The sequence below is a fragment of the Mirounga leonina genome, unplaced genomic scaffold (genome assembly GCF_011800145.1).
Source record: "Mirounga leonina isolate KUSES-001 unplaced genomic scaffold, KU_Mleo_1.0 Mir_173, whole genome shotgun sequence".
Taxonomy (NCBI): Eukaryota; Metazoa; Chordata; class Mammalia; order Carnivora; family Phocidae; genus Mirounga; species Mirounga leonina.
In genome coordinates this window covers 22,756,565-22,772,566 of record NW_023270447.1, presented here as the reverse complement: position 1 = coordinate 22,772,566, position 16,002 = coordinate 22,756,565, and the positions used below count along the sequence as shown (strand labels likewise).

Genomic DNA, 16,002 nt, shown 5'->3' with positions numbered 1-16,002 from the left:
TTCATATGCAATTTTTGGTTATGTTTATTTCTAGGTATTTTGACTTTTTGTTGCTATTCTCATTAGTCATTTCTAATAAACCAGAAAACCTCCCCAAGGGACTTAACCTTTCCATTTATATTTTTTAATTTCAGCTAACAGCTATGAAATAAGAATCAGTAAAAGTTTACAGAATATTCAAGATGACTTTAACAATGCCATTTTAGTGAATGCATCAAAGCTAAATCCTCAGCAAGCTGGCACCAAGGAGGTATTTACATTCTCACCAAGGCTTTTCACAAATGGACCTGACCACCAACCTGATGGAGAGACACAAGAAAGCCACAGAATTTATGTGGCAATACGAGCAATAGATAGGAACTCCTTAAAGTCTGCTGTATCTAACATTGCCCAAGCATCTCTGTTTATTCCCCCAAATTCTGCTCTTATACTTGACAGAGACAATCTTATATTGAAAGGAGTTTTGACAGCAGTGGGTTTGATAGGAATCATTTGCCTCACTATAGTTGTAACACACTGTATTTTAAACAGAAAAAAGAGAGCAGACAAGAAAAAGAATGGGACAAAATTAATATGAACAAATGTACAGGGTACCTTCCTACTTAGATATAAGATCCATGGCCTTTACACTTTACAAAAACATACCAATAAAGTCAAATTAACATCAGAACTATTAAAAATGCTTTGAGTTTTTGTATAATACAGATCAGATTTTTACATGGTAAACAGACAAAAAAATCTTTTATAATACTCATTTTTGGAAGGAAGTTAGGAAACCCTTAAGCTTTGGTTATGGACAAAATAATAAAAATTATTCTCCAAGATAATTTCTTTAAAAGCAAAGCAAGGGCAAGGGTGAACCAGAGTCAAGAAAAGCTTGTTTTACTGTAGAGGAAAAATAGCCCCAGGTAGAGGAAAGGAGATTGGTATAACTGTCTATATGAAGCAACTGCTTAGTTACTTTGATTAATTTTTATTTCCCCTTATCTTTTCAGAATAGGTTGCTTTCTTATGACTAAAGATCAAGCTGCATTTTATATATGAAGCCCCTATTGTAAAGTTCTTCACCTCTTGCCATTTGGTTAACTATACTACAGATCAAATCCCACTGCTAGTGCTCAAAGAGATCTTTGTTCACTGTAAGAGTTAGCATTAAAATGTGGGTATTATCCTTGTCCCCTGACATTAGTTTTGTAACAGAGGTCTATTGAATTTATTGCATATGCGATTGTATTCTCATCAAAGCAGCTTTCCAAGTTATTGCCTTGGGTGTTATTCAATAAAAATGGTTACAACTCTCATAAGGCTTTAAGTAAAGAACGAAAGACATAGTTCTGAGCTTATTTTATTTTTTTTTAAAGATTTTTTTTTAATTTATTTATTAGAGAGAGAGAGAGTGAGAGAGAGAGCGCAAGAGGAGGAAGGGTTAGAGGGAGAAGCAGACTCCCTGCCGAGCAGGGAGCCCCATGTGGGACTCGATCCCGGGACTCTGGGATCATGACCTGAGCCGAAGGCAGTCGCTTAACCAACTGAGCCACCCAGGTGCCCACTGAGCTTATTTTAATATATACACAGGCTATATAGTTTTATTTGATTTCAACCAAAGAAGAGGCCATGGGGGACCCAAGGGAGAGGGAGAAACTGACCTTTGGAAATGATTAACTGATACTATCTTTTGTTTAAAGAAGATTCTGGGAATCCTTTCTCCATCAAAGTTTATTTACCTATGGGGGTGGGGGGTGACTAGAGTGAAGCACAGTTCACAAGGAAATAAAAACCATCTTTCATCTAATTTTACTATCCTTATTTTTTAAAGATTATTCAGCAATAGAATAATTTGTCTTGTATATTAGAGAACTTTAAACTTTATTGGATAAATATAAATAATAATGTGGAATAGAATTTTAAAACCAGGACCAATTAAGAATGAAAATTTGATTAAATTCTGGAGATGCAGGGAGGGAATTGTAGGAAATTGGGACAAGAGGAAAGAGAAAGAAGCATAGAGCTTGAGTCAGAGACTCAGTGCAGTGCTGAGGAGTAAAATTACCAGCAAATCTCTGTACCCAGGGTGCCTCCTTGCAGCTTAGACTACATCCCAGGTCTGACCTGTTATATTCTAAGTCTCACAGTGCCTAAATTTTTGCTGATGCACACTTGAAGCCCCTAGGCAGTCAGTCCCTCCTCCCTCTATTGCCATTATGCCTGCTAGCCTGGGATTTGCTTCTCTGTAGCTTCAGTGAGCTGATACTATATAGTACTGAGATGGGGTGTGGTGGGTTTTAAGCCTTTGAATGTTTTCCTAATTTTATAGATAGGAAAATTAAATGGTTAAGGGAGCAATGCAAAGCACTATGCTGGTTAACAGCAGAGGTATATAGGAGTAGAGCCAGGTTCTCATACTACTCCTTCACTCCTGTTTATTTAAGAAGGTGTGGGAAGATAGTGGGGATTATGCCTAGAAATATTTAACTCTTTCAAGGCTCACGTCCCCAGACTGAAGTTATGCCCTAGAACAAGAACAAAACTGAAATAGATCTGCTCTGACAAAGCCTAAAACCAAGTCTCCACAAAATCAAGATGATTCACCAATAATTAAACTACTGCTAGAACATAACTCAGAAAAAGAAAACATATACAGAGTCTCTACAAAACATCATGAAGTATCTAATAAAAAATCAAAAGACATGCCAACAAGCAGGAAATGTGTCCCATAATTAATAAGAATAAAAATCTGTCAACAGAAGATGAAAAATTGATCCAGATTTGGAATTAGCAAACAATAAGCTGGCAATACTATTATAAATATGGTAAAGAAATTATAGGAAATGGTAGGTATAAGTAACGAATAGAGAAGAAATTTCAAGAAAGATGCCAAAATTTTTAAAAAGAAGCAAATGAAATTACTAAAACAGAAAAATACAATGTATAAAAGAAGATTTTTGTAATGGATTAACAATAGACTGGTACTACAGAAGAAAGGATCGGATGACTTGAAGACAGGGAAACAAATCATGCAGACTGAAGCATTTCATTTTTTAAAAATGAAGAAGTCAAAATGACCTGTGAAACATTATCAAGTAGTTTAACATACATATAAATGAGTCCCAGAAGTAGAAGGAGGAAAAACGAAGCACAAAAATATTCAAAGAAATACTAGTTGAAGTTTTCCTAATTTAACTTAAACTATCAACCCATGGGTCTAAGATGCTCAGTAAACCTAACATAGGATCTGTGCAAAGAAAATAACACCTCAGTATATCATAGGAATAATGACTGATTACTCATCAGAAACAACTGAGGCCTGAAGACAACAAAATGACATCTTTGAGTGCCAAAAGAAAAAATCTGTCAATGCGTAACTCTATAATGAGCAAAAATACCTTTCAAAATGAAGGCAGAGAAATAAAAGCTGAAATCATGTTCATCAGCAAGAAATACCAAAGTAATTTCTTTAATCTAAAGGAAAATGATATCTGGTGAAAATACAGAGCTACAGTATGGAATGAAGATCACTGGAAATTATAAAATGGTAAATGTAATATATTGTTGGTTTTCTTTACTTTCAATTCCTTTAAAAGCCAATTAATTGTTTAAAGTAAAAATAAAAACAAGGTATTATTTTATTAATAACATAATTCAGTAAGATATATGACAGCAAGAGCAGAACAGACAGGTGACAGATGGACTTATACTGTTAAAAGGTACTTACATTACACTTGAAGTTGTATATTCAAGTAGACTGGGATAAATTAAGGATGCATTTATAAACCCCTTGCCACCCATTAATAATAGAGAACTATATATCTAAAAAGCTAATAAATGGGATAAAATGGAGCACTAAAACTAACCAGTTAACACAAAACAGGTAAAGTAGAATAAAGGAACACAGAACAGAGGGAAATAAGAGAAAGCAAATAGGAAGATGGTAGACTTAAAGCCAACTAAATTAATAATTATATTAAATATAAGTGGACTAAACACTTCAACTAAAAAGCAGAGATTTTCAGACTTGATTAAAAAAAGCAGACTCAACTATATGGAATTTACAACAGGTGCATTTTATTTATTTATTTTTTTTAAAGATTTTATTTATTTATCTGAGAGAGAGAATGAGAGACAGAGAGCACGAGAGGGAGGAGGGTCAGAGGGAGAAGCAGACTCCCCGCTGAGCAGGGAGCCCAATGTGGGACTCGATCCCGGGACTCCGGGATCATGACCTGAGCCGAAGGCAGTCGCTTAACCAACTGAGCCACCCAGGCGCCCAACAGGTGCATTTTAAATATAAAGACATCGAAGTCAAAAATGACACAAGGAAATGGTATATTATGCAAATGCTAAGTATAAGATAGCTGGTGTTAATATATTACTATAAGATAAAACAGGCCTTGAGAAAGGAAAGAGTATTGTTTTATAATGATAAAAAATAAATTCACTAAGAAGATATAGCAATCCTACATGTGCATGTACCTATTAACAGAGCTTCAAAATACCAGAAACAAAAATTGGCAAAACTAAAGGAGAAATAGACAAACCAACAATCAACCTTGGAGATATAAATCTCTCATTGTCAAAAATTGTGGCAACTAGATTGAAAAACTCAATACGAATGGAACATTATTCAACAATGGAATAAGAATTTGAACAACATTATAAACTAATTTAACCTTGACATTTATAAAACACTGCAACCAACTAGTGCACAGTACACATTCTTTTTAAGTGCTCATGTAACAGTCACCAAATGAGATCATGAGCTAGGCCATAAAACATATCCCAGAATATAGAGTCCAGAAACAGACCTACACACATATGGTCAATAGATTTTCTACAAAGGTATGTGGGGAAGGCAAATGGGGGAAGGCAATTCAATGGATAAAGGAGAGTTCTTTTCAATAAATGATGTTGGAATAACTAAACATATGTTTGGGGAAATAATTTTACTCCTATCTTTTATAAAAATATGAATTCATGATGAATCATAGATATAAAAATGAACTAAGATATAAACTTCTAGAAAAAATATAATGTCTTCACAACTATAATGTAGAAAGATTTCTTAGAACAGAGAAAACACTAAGCATAAAAGAAAAAAATAAGTTGGACTGCATCAAAACTAAATATTTGTGCTCATGAAAGGACACGGTTAATAATGAAAAGGCAAGCTAGAGTGGAAGAAATATTCACAACACATATATCTGACAAAGAAGTCTTATCTAGAATATGTAAGAATTGTTATAAATAAAATACATATTTTATAAATTATAAATAATATATTAAAAATACTGTTATAAATCAGTAATAAAAAGGTAAAGAACCTAATTAAATGGGCAAAAGATTTAAACAGACACTTGACAAAAAGGATATATAAATGGCCAATAAGCACATACATAGAAAGGCTATCAACACCATCAGTTATCAACAAATGAAAATAATAAATATGAAATACCTCTTCATTCACACCAGAACAACTAAAGAATAAAGATTGACAATAAAAAATGTCAACAAAGATATGGAGCAATTGGAAGTTTCCTACACTGGTGAGTATGCAACCACTTTGGAATACTGCTTAGCAGTTTCTTAAAAGTTATGCATATATCTAACCTTTGACCCAGCAATTCCACTTCCAAAGAGATGAAAAGATGTCCACCAAAAGACTTCCTCAAGAATTTTTATAGCCACTTTAGGGGCGCCTGGGTGACTCAGTCAGTTAGGCATTTGCCTTCGGCTCAGGTCGTGATCCCAGGGTCCTGGGATGGAGCCCCACGTCAGGCTCACTGCTCATCAGGGAGTCTGCTTCTCTTCCTCCCTCTGCTGCTCCCCCTACTTGTGCTCTCTCTCTGTCAAATAGATAAAGTCTTTAAAAAAAAAAAAAAAGAATTTTTATAGCCACTTTATTCATAATAACCCCAAACAGGAAACAATCAAGTTTCTATTAATAGAATGGATAAAACAAATGTTGCTATATGCCTGACTTCACAAGGGAATACCATTCAGCAACAAAAAGAAACAAACAACTGATACATGCAACAGTGTACATGAATCTCAAAAGCATTATCTTGAGCTAAAGAAGTCAGACTCAAAGGAACACACACTGTATGATTCCACTTAAAAAAGTTCAAGAACAATAATATTCTCTGTACACAGAAATCTAATAGCGGTTGGTTGTCTCAGAGTAGAAGTGTTGGAGTTGACTGGAAGGGGCACAAGGAGGCTTTCTGAAGCAATGAAATTTTATATACATTGGATTGGGATGGTGGTTTACATGGGTGTATACATTTGTCAGCATTCATTTATCTGTGCACATTTGATTTCTGCATTTTATTGTATACAAATTTTACCTCAAAAGAAACAACATGAATGAACTTATTATATCCTTACCTTTATAGCAATGGTTCTCAACCAGAGGTGATTTTACCCTTTCAGGGGACATTTGGCAATATCTGTCAACATTTTTTATTTCACAGGCAAGGGACTTCTCTAGTGAGTAGAGGCCAGGGATGTGGCTAAATATCCTACAATGCATAGGACAGCCCCCACAACAAAGAATTACTCAGCCAAAAATGTCAATAGTTCCAAGATTGAGAAACCTTGCTTTATAGAGGGGAAGTGAAAGGGGTCATTTGTAAGGATACACAAAGGGGACACAAAACTGTGAGGCAGATTTAAGTGAGGTTGAGAAGACAAGAATGAAGAGAAAAAACACTTTAAAATAAAGAGGGTCCATGTTAGAGGATCCAGATTCAAAATGCTGATAGAAAATCTAACTGATGAAAAAATTAAAAAGGGGGAATGAATATAAAGTTGGGGGATGGTGCATTACATATTAAGATCTGTGTGATGATTTATGAATTTAAAATATAGGGAAATGAGGAATAGAAGCAGAGGGAAAGTCAGATGAGAAGTGGGCTCTGACGAAATGAGAATCTGATCTGTGTATCTTAGGATGTAGAAAAAGCACAGATCAGGCACAAAGAGAGAGACAAAATAACATGAAAGTTAAGGGTACTGATTATAGAGTACATGATGATAGAGAAGCACTCAAGGATACAGAAACACGTGCTCATATCCATGGAGGTAATTAGAGACTGACTCCAAAGCTCAAAAGGAATGCCTCCCTCCATAAATCCCTCTTGCACTTAGAAAATCTAACTCTTATCAGCAAGATGGTTCCTGGGTTGGGTGGAGAGTGACCTAGATGGTGGCCAATTTTATTCCCAACTCTCTCATATCTACAGGCTAAGAGTCTTATCAAAAATGCTGCTTTCTGGGGCGCCTGGGTGGCTCAGTCGTTAAGCATCTGCCTTCAGCTCAGGTCATGATCCCAGGGTCCTGGGATCGAGCCCCACATCGGGCTCCCTGCTCTGCGGGGAGCCTGCTTCTCCCTCTCCCACTCCCCCTGCTTGTGTTCCCTCTCGCGCTGTGTCTCTCTCTGTCAAATAAATAAATAAAATCTTTAAAAAAAAAATGCCGCTTTCTGAGAACAACTGCCTCAAGGGCACAAAAAAGAGGAAGCTATCCAGGGCAGTGGGCAATTGCTTTCTACCTCCCTGGCTCGAGCTGCAGAAGCAATATAAATTAAGAAGCGTCCAAAAGGAACTTTTTTAAAATTGACATGATCTCACTTCACACCAATACAGGAAAGAAGCAAGAACATGGAGAAGATAAAAGGAAAAAAAGAGAGTGGAATAGAAAAATAAAGAAAAAAATGAGAAATTTAGGGTAGAGAAGACAGGACTCTTGTGTCAACATGTTAGGATTTTAAAATAATAGTCTTTAATGCAAAATTTTTATTTTTATGTATAAATTTGTTCCAATTAAAAAAGTAATACATGCTATTATAAAAATACAGATGGTTAAGTAGGATGTGATAAATAAAATAGATGTGAAATAAATAAGCTTATTTATTCCTTTATTAAAGGACATTTGAGTAATTCAGTTTCTTGCTATTATAAAGTAGGCTCTAAGGGACAAATTATATTACCCTTGTACATATAATCTTATGCACCTGTGTGAGTATATCTGTAGGGTAAATTCCTAGGAGTGGAATTGCTATGTTAAAAGACATACACACATAAATTTTGGTGAACATTTCCCTTCAAAGCATTTGTACCAATTTTTCTACCATCAATAGTGTATGAATGCCTGTTTCTTAATGGCCATTACTAAAAGAGGTAATGAACTGGGAGGTGGAAGCAGGAGTCATATTGGGGTACTACATGGCAACAGCTTAAAATTGACTCTGAGGTATCCATGTCTTTAAAACATATCCTAGTCAGTCTTCATACAATCTAATATAAAGCCCCAGCTTTCTCCAACTTTTTGGTTTCTCTCCTATCTCTCCCCATAAAGCTAAGGTTTGGGTAAGTGGAAGAGAAGGGGAAGTATATTATTTGTTTGTTAAATAGGGTTTTTTTAAATTTATTAAATGTTTGTTTTTGTTTTTATTTTATTTTTTTGTTTATTAAATAAATTCTATGTGCCAGGCATTGTGCTGGCTGTGTTGTGTTTATTTTGCTTTATTTTTTCAATATTTAAATGCCAGTATACCACAGCTAATGTCATACAAAAAGTAGATTTGATGCAAGAAATAATATTAGAGAAAATATAGGTACTTTAGAAAAGACATTTTATAATGACAATGATATAACAATCCTAAATTTGTATTCAGCAAATAACATAGCTTTAAAATACATGAAGCAAAAGTTGACAGAACTAAAAAAATAGAAAGAAGAAAAAAAAGAAATAAACAAATTCACAATCATAGTTGGAGATCTTAGCACAACTCTACCAGTAACTGAAAGAACAAACAGACAAGAAATTGATAAGAATAAAGAAAATCTGAATAATGTGATTAACCAACTTGGCCTAATATATATATAGAACACTGTTCTTAACAACTATAGCATGCCCATTTTTCTCAAAAGCACATGGTCTATCAAAATAGATTCAAAAAGCAAGTCTCAACAAATTTCAAAGTATTTATATTTCAGAGTATGTTTTCTGATTATAGTGAAATTAAACTAGAAATCTATAATAACTTAAAGTACCCCCAAATGTCTGGGAAATTAAGCAACATACTTCTATATGGCTCATATGTTAAAAAAAGAACTTGAAAGTTAGAAAATACTTGGAACTCAATGATAATTAAAATGTGACATATCAAAATTTCTTACATGATGAAACTAAAGCAATAGTCAAAAGGAATTTTAAGAAAGAAGTAATATCTGTTTCAGGCACACTGTTCCAGAGAATAGAAAAAAGAGGAAATTCTTCCAACTCATTTTTTGATACTAAGGATATTACATGAAAGGAAGAGTACAGACCAATCTTTCTCATGAACGTAGATGCAAAAATCCTAAACAAAGTATTAGCAAATTGAAAAGGATACTATATCATGATCAAATAGAATTTATGTTAGAAATGTAATATTGATTTAACATTGAAAAATCAGTGTAAGTCACCACATTACCAGAACAAAGAAGAAAAATTACACAATCATCTCAAAAAAAAGCATTTGATAAAATTCTGGGACACCTGGGTGTCTTAGTTGGTTAAGCATCTGCCTTTGGCTCACGTCATGATCCCAGGGGATTGTGTCCCCCATCGGGCTCCTTGCTCAGTGGGGAGCCTGCTTCTCCTTCTGCCTGCTCTGCCTTCCACTCTCCCTGCTTGTGCTCTCTCTCCCTCTGACAAATAAATAAATAAAATCTTTAAAAACAAAAAAAATTTTAAAAAGCATTTGATAAAATTCAACACTTATTCATAACTTAAAAAAAGAAAACTCAGAGCAAACTAGGACTAGAAGGAGACTTTCTTAATCTGATAAAAGTATCGACAAAGTATCTCTAGATAATAGTATACTTAATGGTGAAATATAGAATGCTTTTCCACTCAGGATTGGGAACAAGAAAAAAGATATCCATTCTCTCCACCTGTATTCAACATTATACTGGAAATTCTAGCAAGTATAATAAGTGAAAGAAACAAAAGACGTAAGATTGGAAAGGAAGAAGTAAACAGGTTATTATTCACAGATGGCATAATTATATCCATACAAAATCCAAAAGAATCTAGAAACTACTAAAAATAATAGGAATTTAGCAAACTCACTGAATATAAGGTCAATACATAAAAACCTATTACATTTCTATATACCAGCAATAAACAATTAGGAAATAAAAATTTATAAAAATATCATTTATAATAGCACCCCTCCCCCAAAAAACTAGAAGTAAATCTAATGAAAGATCTCTACCCTGAATATGGTAAGACATAGTTGAGATCAATTAAATAAAACCTAAAATGAGATATATCATGTCCATGGATTGAAAGACTCAGTATTATAAAAGTGTCAACTCTCCTCAAACTGATACATAAATTCAATGCAATCCTATCAAACCCAGCAGATTTTTTTTTTTTTTTGGTAGAATTGAAAAGCTGATCCTAAATATTATATTGAAATGCAAAGGACTTAAAATATCCCCAAATAATCTTGAAGAAAAACAAATCTGGAGTGATACCAGATGTCAAGACATACAAACCAGCAATAATTAAGACTCCAGGCCACTGAGGTAAGGAGAGTCACACAGACTAATGCAACAGAAAAGAGTCTAGAAACAGACCCGCACATTTGCGGCCACCTCATTCACAAAAAAGCACAACTGCAATTCAGTGGGAGAAAGTATGGTCTTTCCAATAAATGGTCTGGGCCTATTGGCCATCCCTAAAGGAAAACAAAACAAGCCGACAAAAATCTTGAATCTTACTTTATACTATGTACAAAAACAACTTGAGATAGATCACAGACCTAAATATGAAAGGCAGAACAATACAGCAGAACAGAATACTGTTTATTTTCATGAACTTGAAAAAGCTGTCCTAAATATGATGCAAAAAACACTACCAGTAAAAAAAAAAGATTAGACTCCCTCTACCTGCAGCTCCCCCTGCTATGTGCTCTCTCTCTCTCTCTCTGACAAATAAATAAATAAATAAATAAATAAATAAATAATCTTTAAAAAAAATAAAAATTGGGCAAAAAGATTTGAACAGGCACTTTACAACAGAGGACATCCAAATGACCAAAAATATATGAAAAGGTGCTTAACAACATTAGTCTCGGGGAACATGCAAATTAAAACCACAGTACAATATGATTACATTCCCACTAGAGTAGCTAAAATCGTAAGGACTGACAGTACCGCATACTGGTAGAAATGTGCAACAACCAGTGAAACCACTTCGAAAAGTGTTTGGCAGATCAACTAAATAAAGCTAGACATATGTATACCCAGTACTCAGCAATTCCACTCTTGGTATACACCCAACTGAAATCAATGCTTATAGTTTTATTTACAATAGTCCCAAACAGGAAATAATCCAAATGTTCATCAACAGCAGCTGTTGAGCAAATTGTGCTATATTCTTAAAATGGAATACAATGGATAAAGAACATATTGCTGCTACATGCAACATGGCTGAATTTCACTCAGCAAATGTTATGTGAAAGTAGCCAGGTACAAGAGGATGTACTGCGTATTTCTATTTATATGAAGTTCAAAAACAGGTACAATTGATCTATGTGGCAATGGAGGTCAAAATAGTGATGACCATTTGGGGGTTTCTGACTAGAAGGGAACACAAAGAGATTTTTGTGATGCTGGAAATACTTTACACCTTTGGCAAAAGTTTGCCACTCAGGTGTTAACTCCCTGCACCTCTGATTTGTGTCATCTGGCCCATCTGGGCTGCCTCTGACAAAACCAGATCCCACCTGGTATTGTACAATGCTTTCTCTGAGCCAAAGCCTCTGTGAATTTGTTTAGGCTGAACTTGGACACCAGAGAGAGAGGAGCTGCCACTCCAGCTCAGCAGAGGCCATGCTAAACTAGGCCCTCTCTTTGGGGAGGCAGAGAAGACAAGACGAAGATGAGGAGATGAGGCAGTCATGGCAGCAGCTTGGACTCTCCACTGAGCAAGCAGCCAAGGCCCAGTCAGCAAGGAAGGCCAGGCAAATGTGAGGAAGCCCCTAAATTGGGTTGGTCACAGTTTTGTCATAGACAACTGCAGAAGCCACAATCCAAAGGGCAGGGCAGCTAAGGGCTCAGATCCTTCAGGAATGAAGGCTCTGGTTATACCAATAGGTAAACAAACAATACAGATCAGCCAAAATGCTGGCTAAAAGTGAGGGAAATTGGTGATAAAGGAAGGAGATAAATATCTATAATGGCTGTGAAAATTAATATAGGGCAACATCAATAAAGTGGAATCAGGAGGATAGGAGGGGAGGCTAGAAGGGGGAACCATACCATTCAACATCAATTACAGGAAGAATTGTCAGTTAGACACCCCAACAGAGAATCACCAAAAGGAAAGAATCATCCATTACAGGTCTCAACTGGGAAAGATGTACATGGCATACATGTATGTATGAGAAATCAACTATCCCTACAACTCAGCCAATTTCCCCAACAGATGGACTTTCCTTCAAAACAACTTTTCCCAATTTCCTCAGATAATGTTTCCTTCCTTTTTTTTTTTTTTTTGAGTTGCCATACCTTGCATGCCCCAAATTATAATTCTCTGTTACTCCTGAATAAACCCATTTTTGTTGGCAAAAGAACTGACTTTTATTTTAGGATTAACATGGTCTTGAGACCAGCTCTAGCAGCAGACTTGAATGTATTTCAGTGAGTCTCCGGCTTTAGGTATTTTGAGATTGCAATTGGCCACCACTTTGAAGGAGATTCTATGAATGACTGAACTTGCACCTTCTTTGAAAGAAAAAGCAAAATAGCTTGTGCTCACACACAAAAAATGTAAACTTTATAATATTGGAGCTAAATATTATGGAAGGACAAGAGTGGATCTGAGCAGTTGAAGGGGTAAATTGTGTTGGATTAATCTTACAGAACCCCCTTAGATTTTCTCAGCCCCATCTATGCACTGGACCCTCAGTTACTCACTCCCCCTCAGTCCCTACCTCCTCCTTGAGGGCCCAAGTGGCTCCACTGCCAGAGGCCAACCATGCACCACTTGAAATGCATCTCCTTCAACACAACACGGCATGGGACCTCTCTTCCCAAGCCGCTGCTAAAGGGGCTGGACAACACAGCCAGGAAGTTCAGGGGAGCTGATCACCTATAGGAGATGAGAAGCCAAACACTTCCCCTTCCTCCCTCCCACAGACTGTTCTAAGGTATGGTTTCTTTCCATAGCCCATTAGTAGACATCCCAAATGTCAGGGCAAATACAGTGGTCAACTTTAATAACATTTCACTCTTTCATTGCTTCCCAGCCATCCCTATTTTCCCCTTTCCCTCACTCTCACTGCTCTGGGATTAAATTCTCCAATTATTTGCACATAAGCTTGCCTTAGGCTCTGTTTTTTAGGGAGCCCAGTAAAGACATATATAGTTGGGGGTGTGAGATGTTTTAGACATAAATTTTTATGTATAATAAATGCATACGTTTATTCAATAAACATTGAGTAAGTCATTTTTGTATAAAAGCATATTTAGATCATCTGGACAACCACTTTATAATTGAGTATTTCCACTCTGCTTCAATGCTTCACTTTGGATTAAAGATTATGTACTTAAGCAGTAAGTTCTATTTATTAGCTATAAATACTAATCTAATTTTTATAAGCCAATGTCAAAGAAAGGAGGTGATCAAGGTGAATTGATTACTACAATGTGAAGGCCAAATGAAGTCACAGGATGAAGGGATATTTCAAGTAATCTGAATACAGTAAAATGGTGGGCCAATTTGAGTTTCCATCTGAGGTTCAGCAAAGTTAAAAGTGTCTATGCAGTAGCTGGCAATCCATAATTCATGTTCTGAGAGATATGTAGTTTCAATAAAATAATTCAATGTTGTTAATGTTATGTATTGACCAATGGGAGCTATGGAATAGAGAAATAGAAGTCTGATGAGGAAACTGGAGGGAGTTTGCTTTGCATGGTGATATGTAAATTTTATCTTTTCTCTCTATTATAAAATATTCAATAATATTCTATGTTGCTTTCTAACGTTTTTTGGTGCAAGTGGATTCTGTAAGGGAGTACCAAGAGGTGATGAGGCTATGTCAAGATCAACGAGGGTTACAAAAAAAAAAAAAAAATGGCCACCACGGAAGGATAACTGGATATATGGTTTATATTTAACAAATGTTGACTGAATAGGCAGAACAGTCAGGCCTCCATGGGCAGGTGAGGGTTGGAGGGTGGTGTTGGGTGGGTCAGTATCCCTGGTTGGCAAACATTTGTACTAAGTAAACATCTTTCAATGACCAAGCTGCTTGTCACCTGTGAGTCCCTCCAGGGAACCGGATGTGCGGTCCCCACCCTCATTCCCAGCATCTGGCACAGGTGAAGGCAAGGGTAATAATCCTTTCAAAATGAAATATTTGAAAGTACACAGAATTGGAGACTAAGCTATAGTTCCTTATAAAGGAGACAAATGCAATAGTGAAAGAATTTTGGGTCAAAGGGTTAAATACTTTGATAAACCATCTCTGATAGCTTGGGAAAAATGTGTGTCTATATATTCATGTGTATAAATATATATATATATATATAGAGAGAGAGAGAGAGAGAGAGAGAGAGAGGTAAAGAAGACCTCTAAAAGCATCATTCTCCAAAGAGAGAAATCAAAGTGTGATGTACAACAATGGGGCCATTTAAGAGTTCTGTTTTCTTCTTGGTCCTTTATCTCCTGGAAAGGGCCCTGAGCAATTCACTCATTCAGCTGAATAATAATGGCTATGAAGGCATTGTCATTGCAATTGACCCTAATGTGCCAGAAGATGAAACACTCATTCAACATATAAAGGTAAGTTCAAAATGGTAATTATCCATGCTTTAAAAAAAAAAAAAATTAAGTGTAATGTTGTGATAGAGCAAACGCGAGTTCTCTAACTCCAGCTGTGTGATACAGGCAAATTATTTTCATATCTGAGCCTGTTTCTTCAGCTGTAAAATGGCAATAATAATACTAAACTACTAGGATTCTTGTAATAAATGCAGTGCACATAACTCAGAGTTTGATACATTGTTGATGCTTAATAAATGACTGGTTACAGACGATTTCATTGAAAACTATTTAGTTTCACACTAAGGAAGGGCCAGCATCATTTGACAGACATTGTGAGATACAGGGAGGATAATTCCTTTGCTTCATTTTACCATTGGCTTATATCAGATTCTCCTTTTATGGTCCTAATTGTAACCCCCCTTGTCTGTTATCCTAATACAGGAGCCCAGGAGGCAAATCTCTGATTTTAGAACAATCCCCACCCTTCCAATGAGAGGAAACTGCATTTTACCAGCCCCGATGCCAGGAACCCTCTCAGGGCTGCTGGGCAGTCTCACCTCACTCGTTACTTCTCCTATGGGGGAAGGAAAAACTAGGGAAAAAGACTCTTTCTGTTCTGGCAGAGGCATCTAACTGCTGTAAAGTGGAGGGATTAGAGAGGTCGTGTGCAACAGAAAACAGCTAAGAATCAGAAGGAAATGCCTTATAAAAAGGCTGTAGCACATCCAGAGGCACTATTGTATAATGAGCAGAAGTATTAGTCTGTCAAATGGGAATAATAATGAGTACCTTCCTCATAGGACTTTGTGAGGATTCAATGTAACAATGCGTGAATATAAGGGAAGCGGAGTGAAAGGTATATGGGAACTCTGTACAATTTTGGCATGTCTTCTATAAGCCTAAAATTATCTCAAAAATCAGGAAAAAAAACTTCAAAAACGTATGCATAGTGCCTGGTACATAGTAAGAGCTCAATAAATGGTAGGCACAGTCATCAATCACCAGTCCCACTTTTAATCGATCTAGATCGAGAAAGAGTTCCTCCCTCTTAACCAAGCCAAAGGGACTGAAGCTTTTTTCTAGGCAAAGTTCCTGAATGTGAGCTCAGAAGTTAGTAGTGCAAGGGCTCCAAAGTTCGCCCCCAAACGTTCTTTGCTCTCAGCAGAAGCAAGGCTAGAAAGA

General features: G+C 36.0%; 3 protein-coding genes across 3 annotated transcripts in view; 2 read left to right on the top strand and 1 right to left on the bottom strand.

The window, feature by feature from the left end:
• Nucleotides 1–601, top strand: part of CLCA2 (chloride channel accessory 2) — a 39,204-nt gene extending 38,603 nt beyond the window's left edge. The window contains exon 14 of the mRNA XM_035018125.1: nt 135–601. Coding sequence (XP_034874016.1) covers nt 135–577 — 443 coding nt within the window. The 3' untranslated portion in view covers nt 578–601. The remainder of the gene's footprint in view (nt 1–134) is intronic.
• ODF2L (outer dense fiber of sperm tails 2 like) overlaps nt 1–16,002 on the bottom strand; it is a 282,358-nt gene that overhangs the window by 94,899 nt on the left and 171,457 nt on the right. The gene's annotated exons all lie outside the window — the stretch shown is intronic.
• CLCA1 (chloride channel accessory 1) overlaps nt 14,677–16,002 on the top strand; it is a 30,497-nt gene continuing 29,171 nt past the window's right edge. The window contains exon 1 of the mRNA XM_035018126.1: nt 14,677–14,838. Coding sequence (XP_034874017.1) covers nt 14,677–14,838 — 162 coding nt within the window. The remainder of the gene's footprint in view (nt 14,839–16,002) is intronic.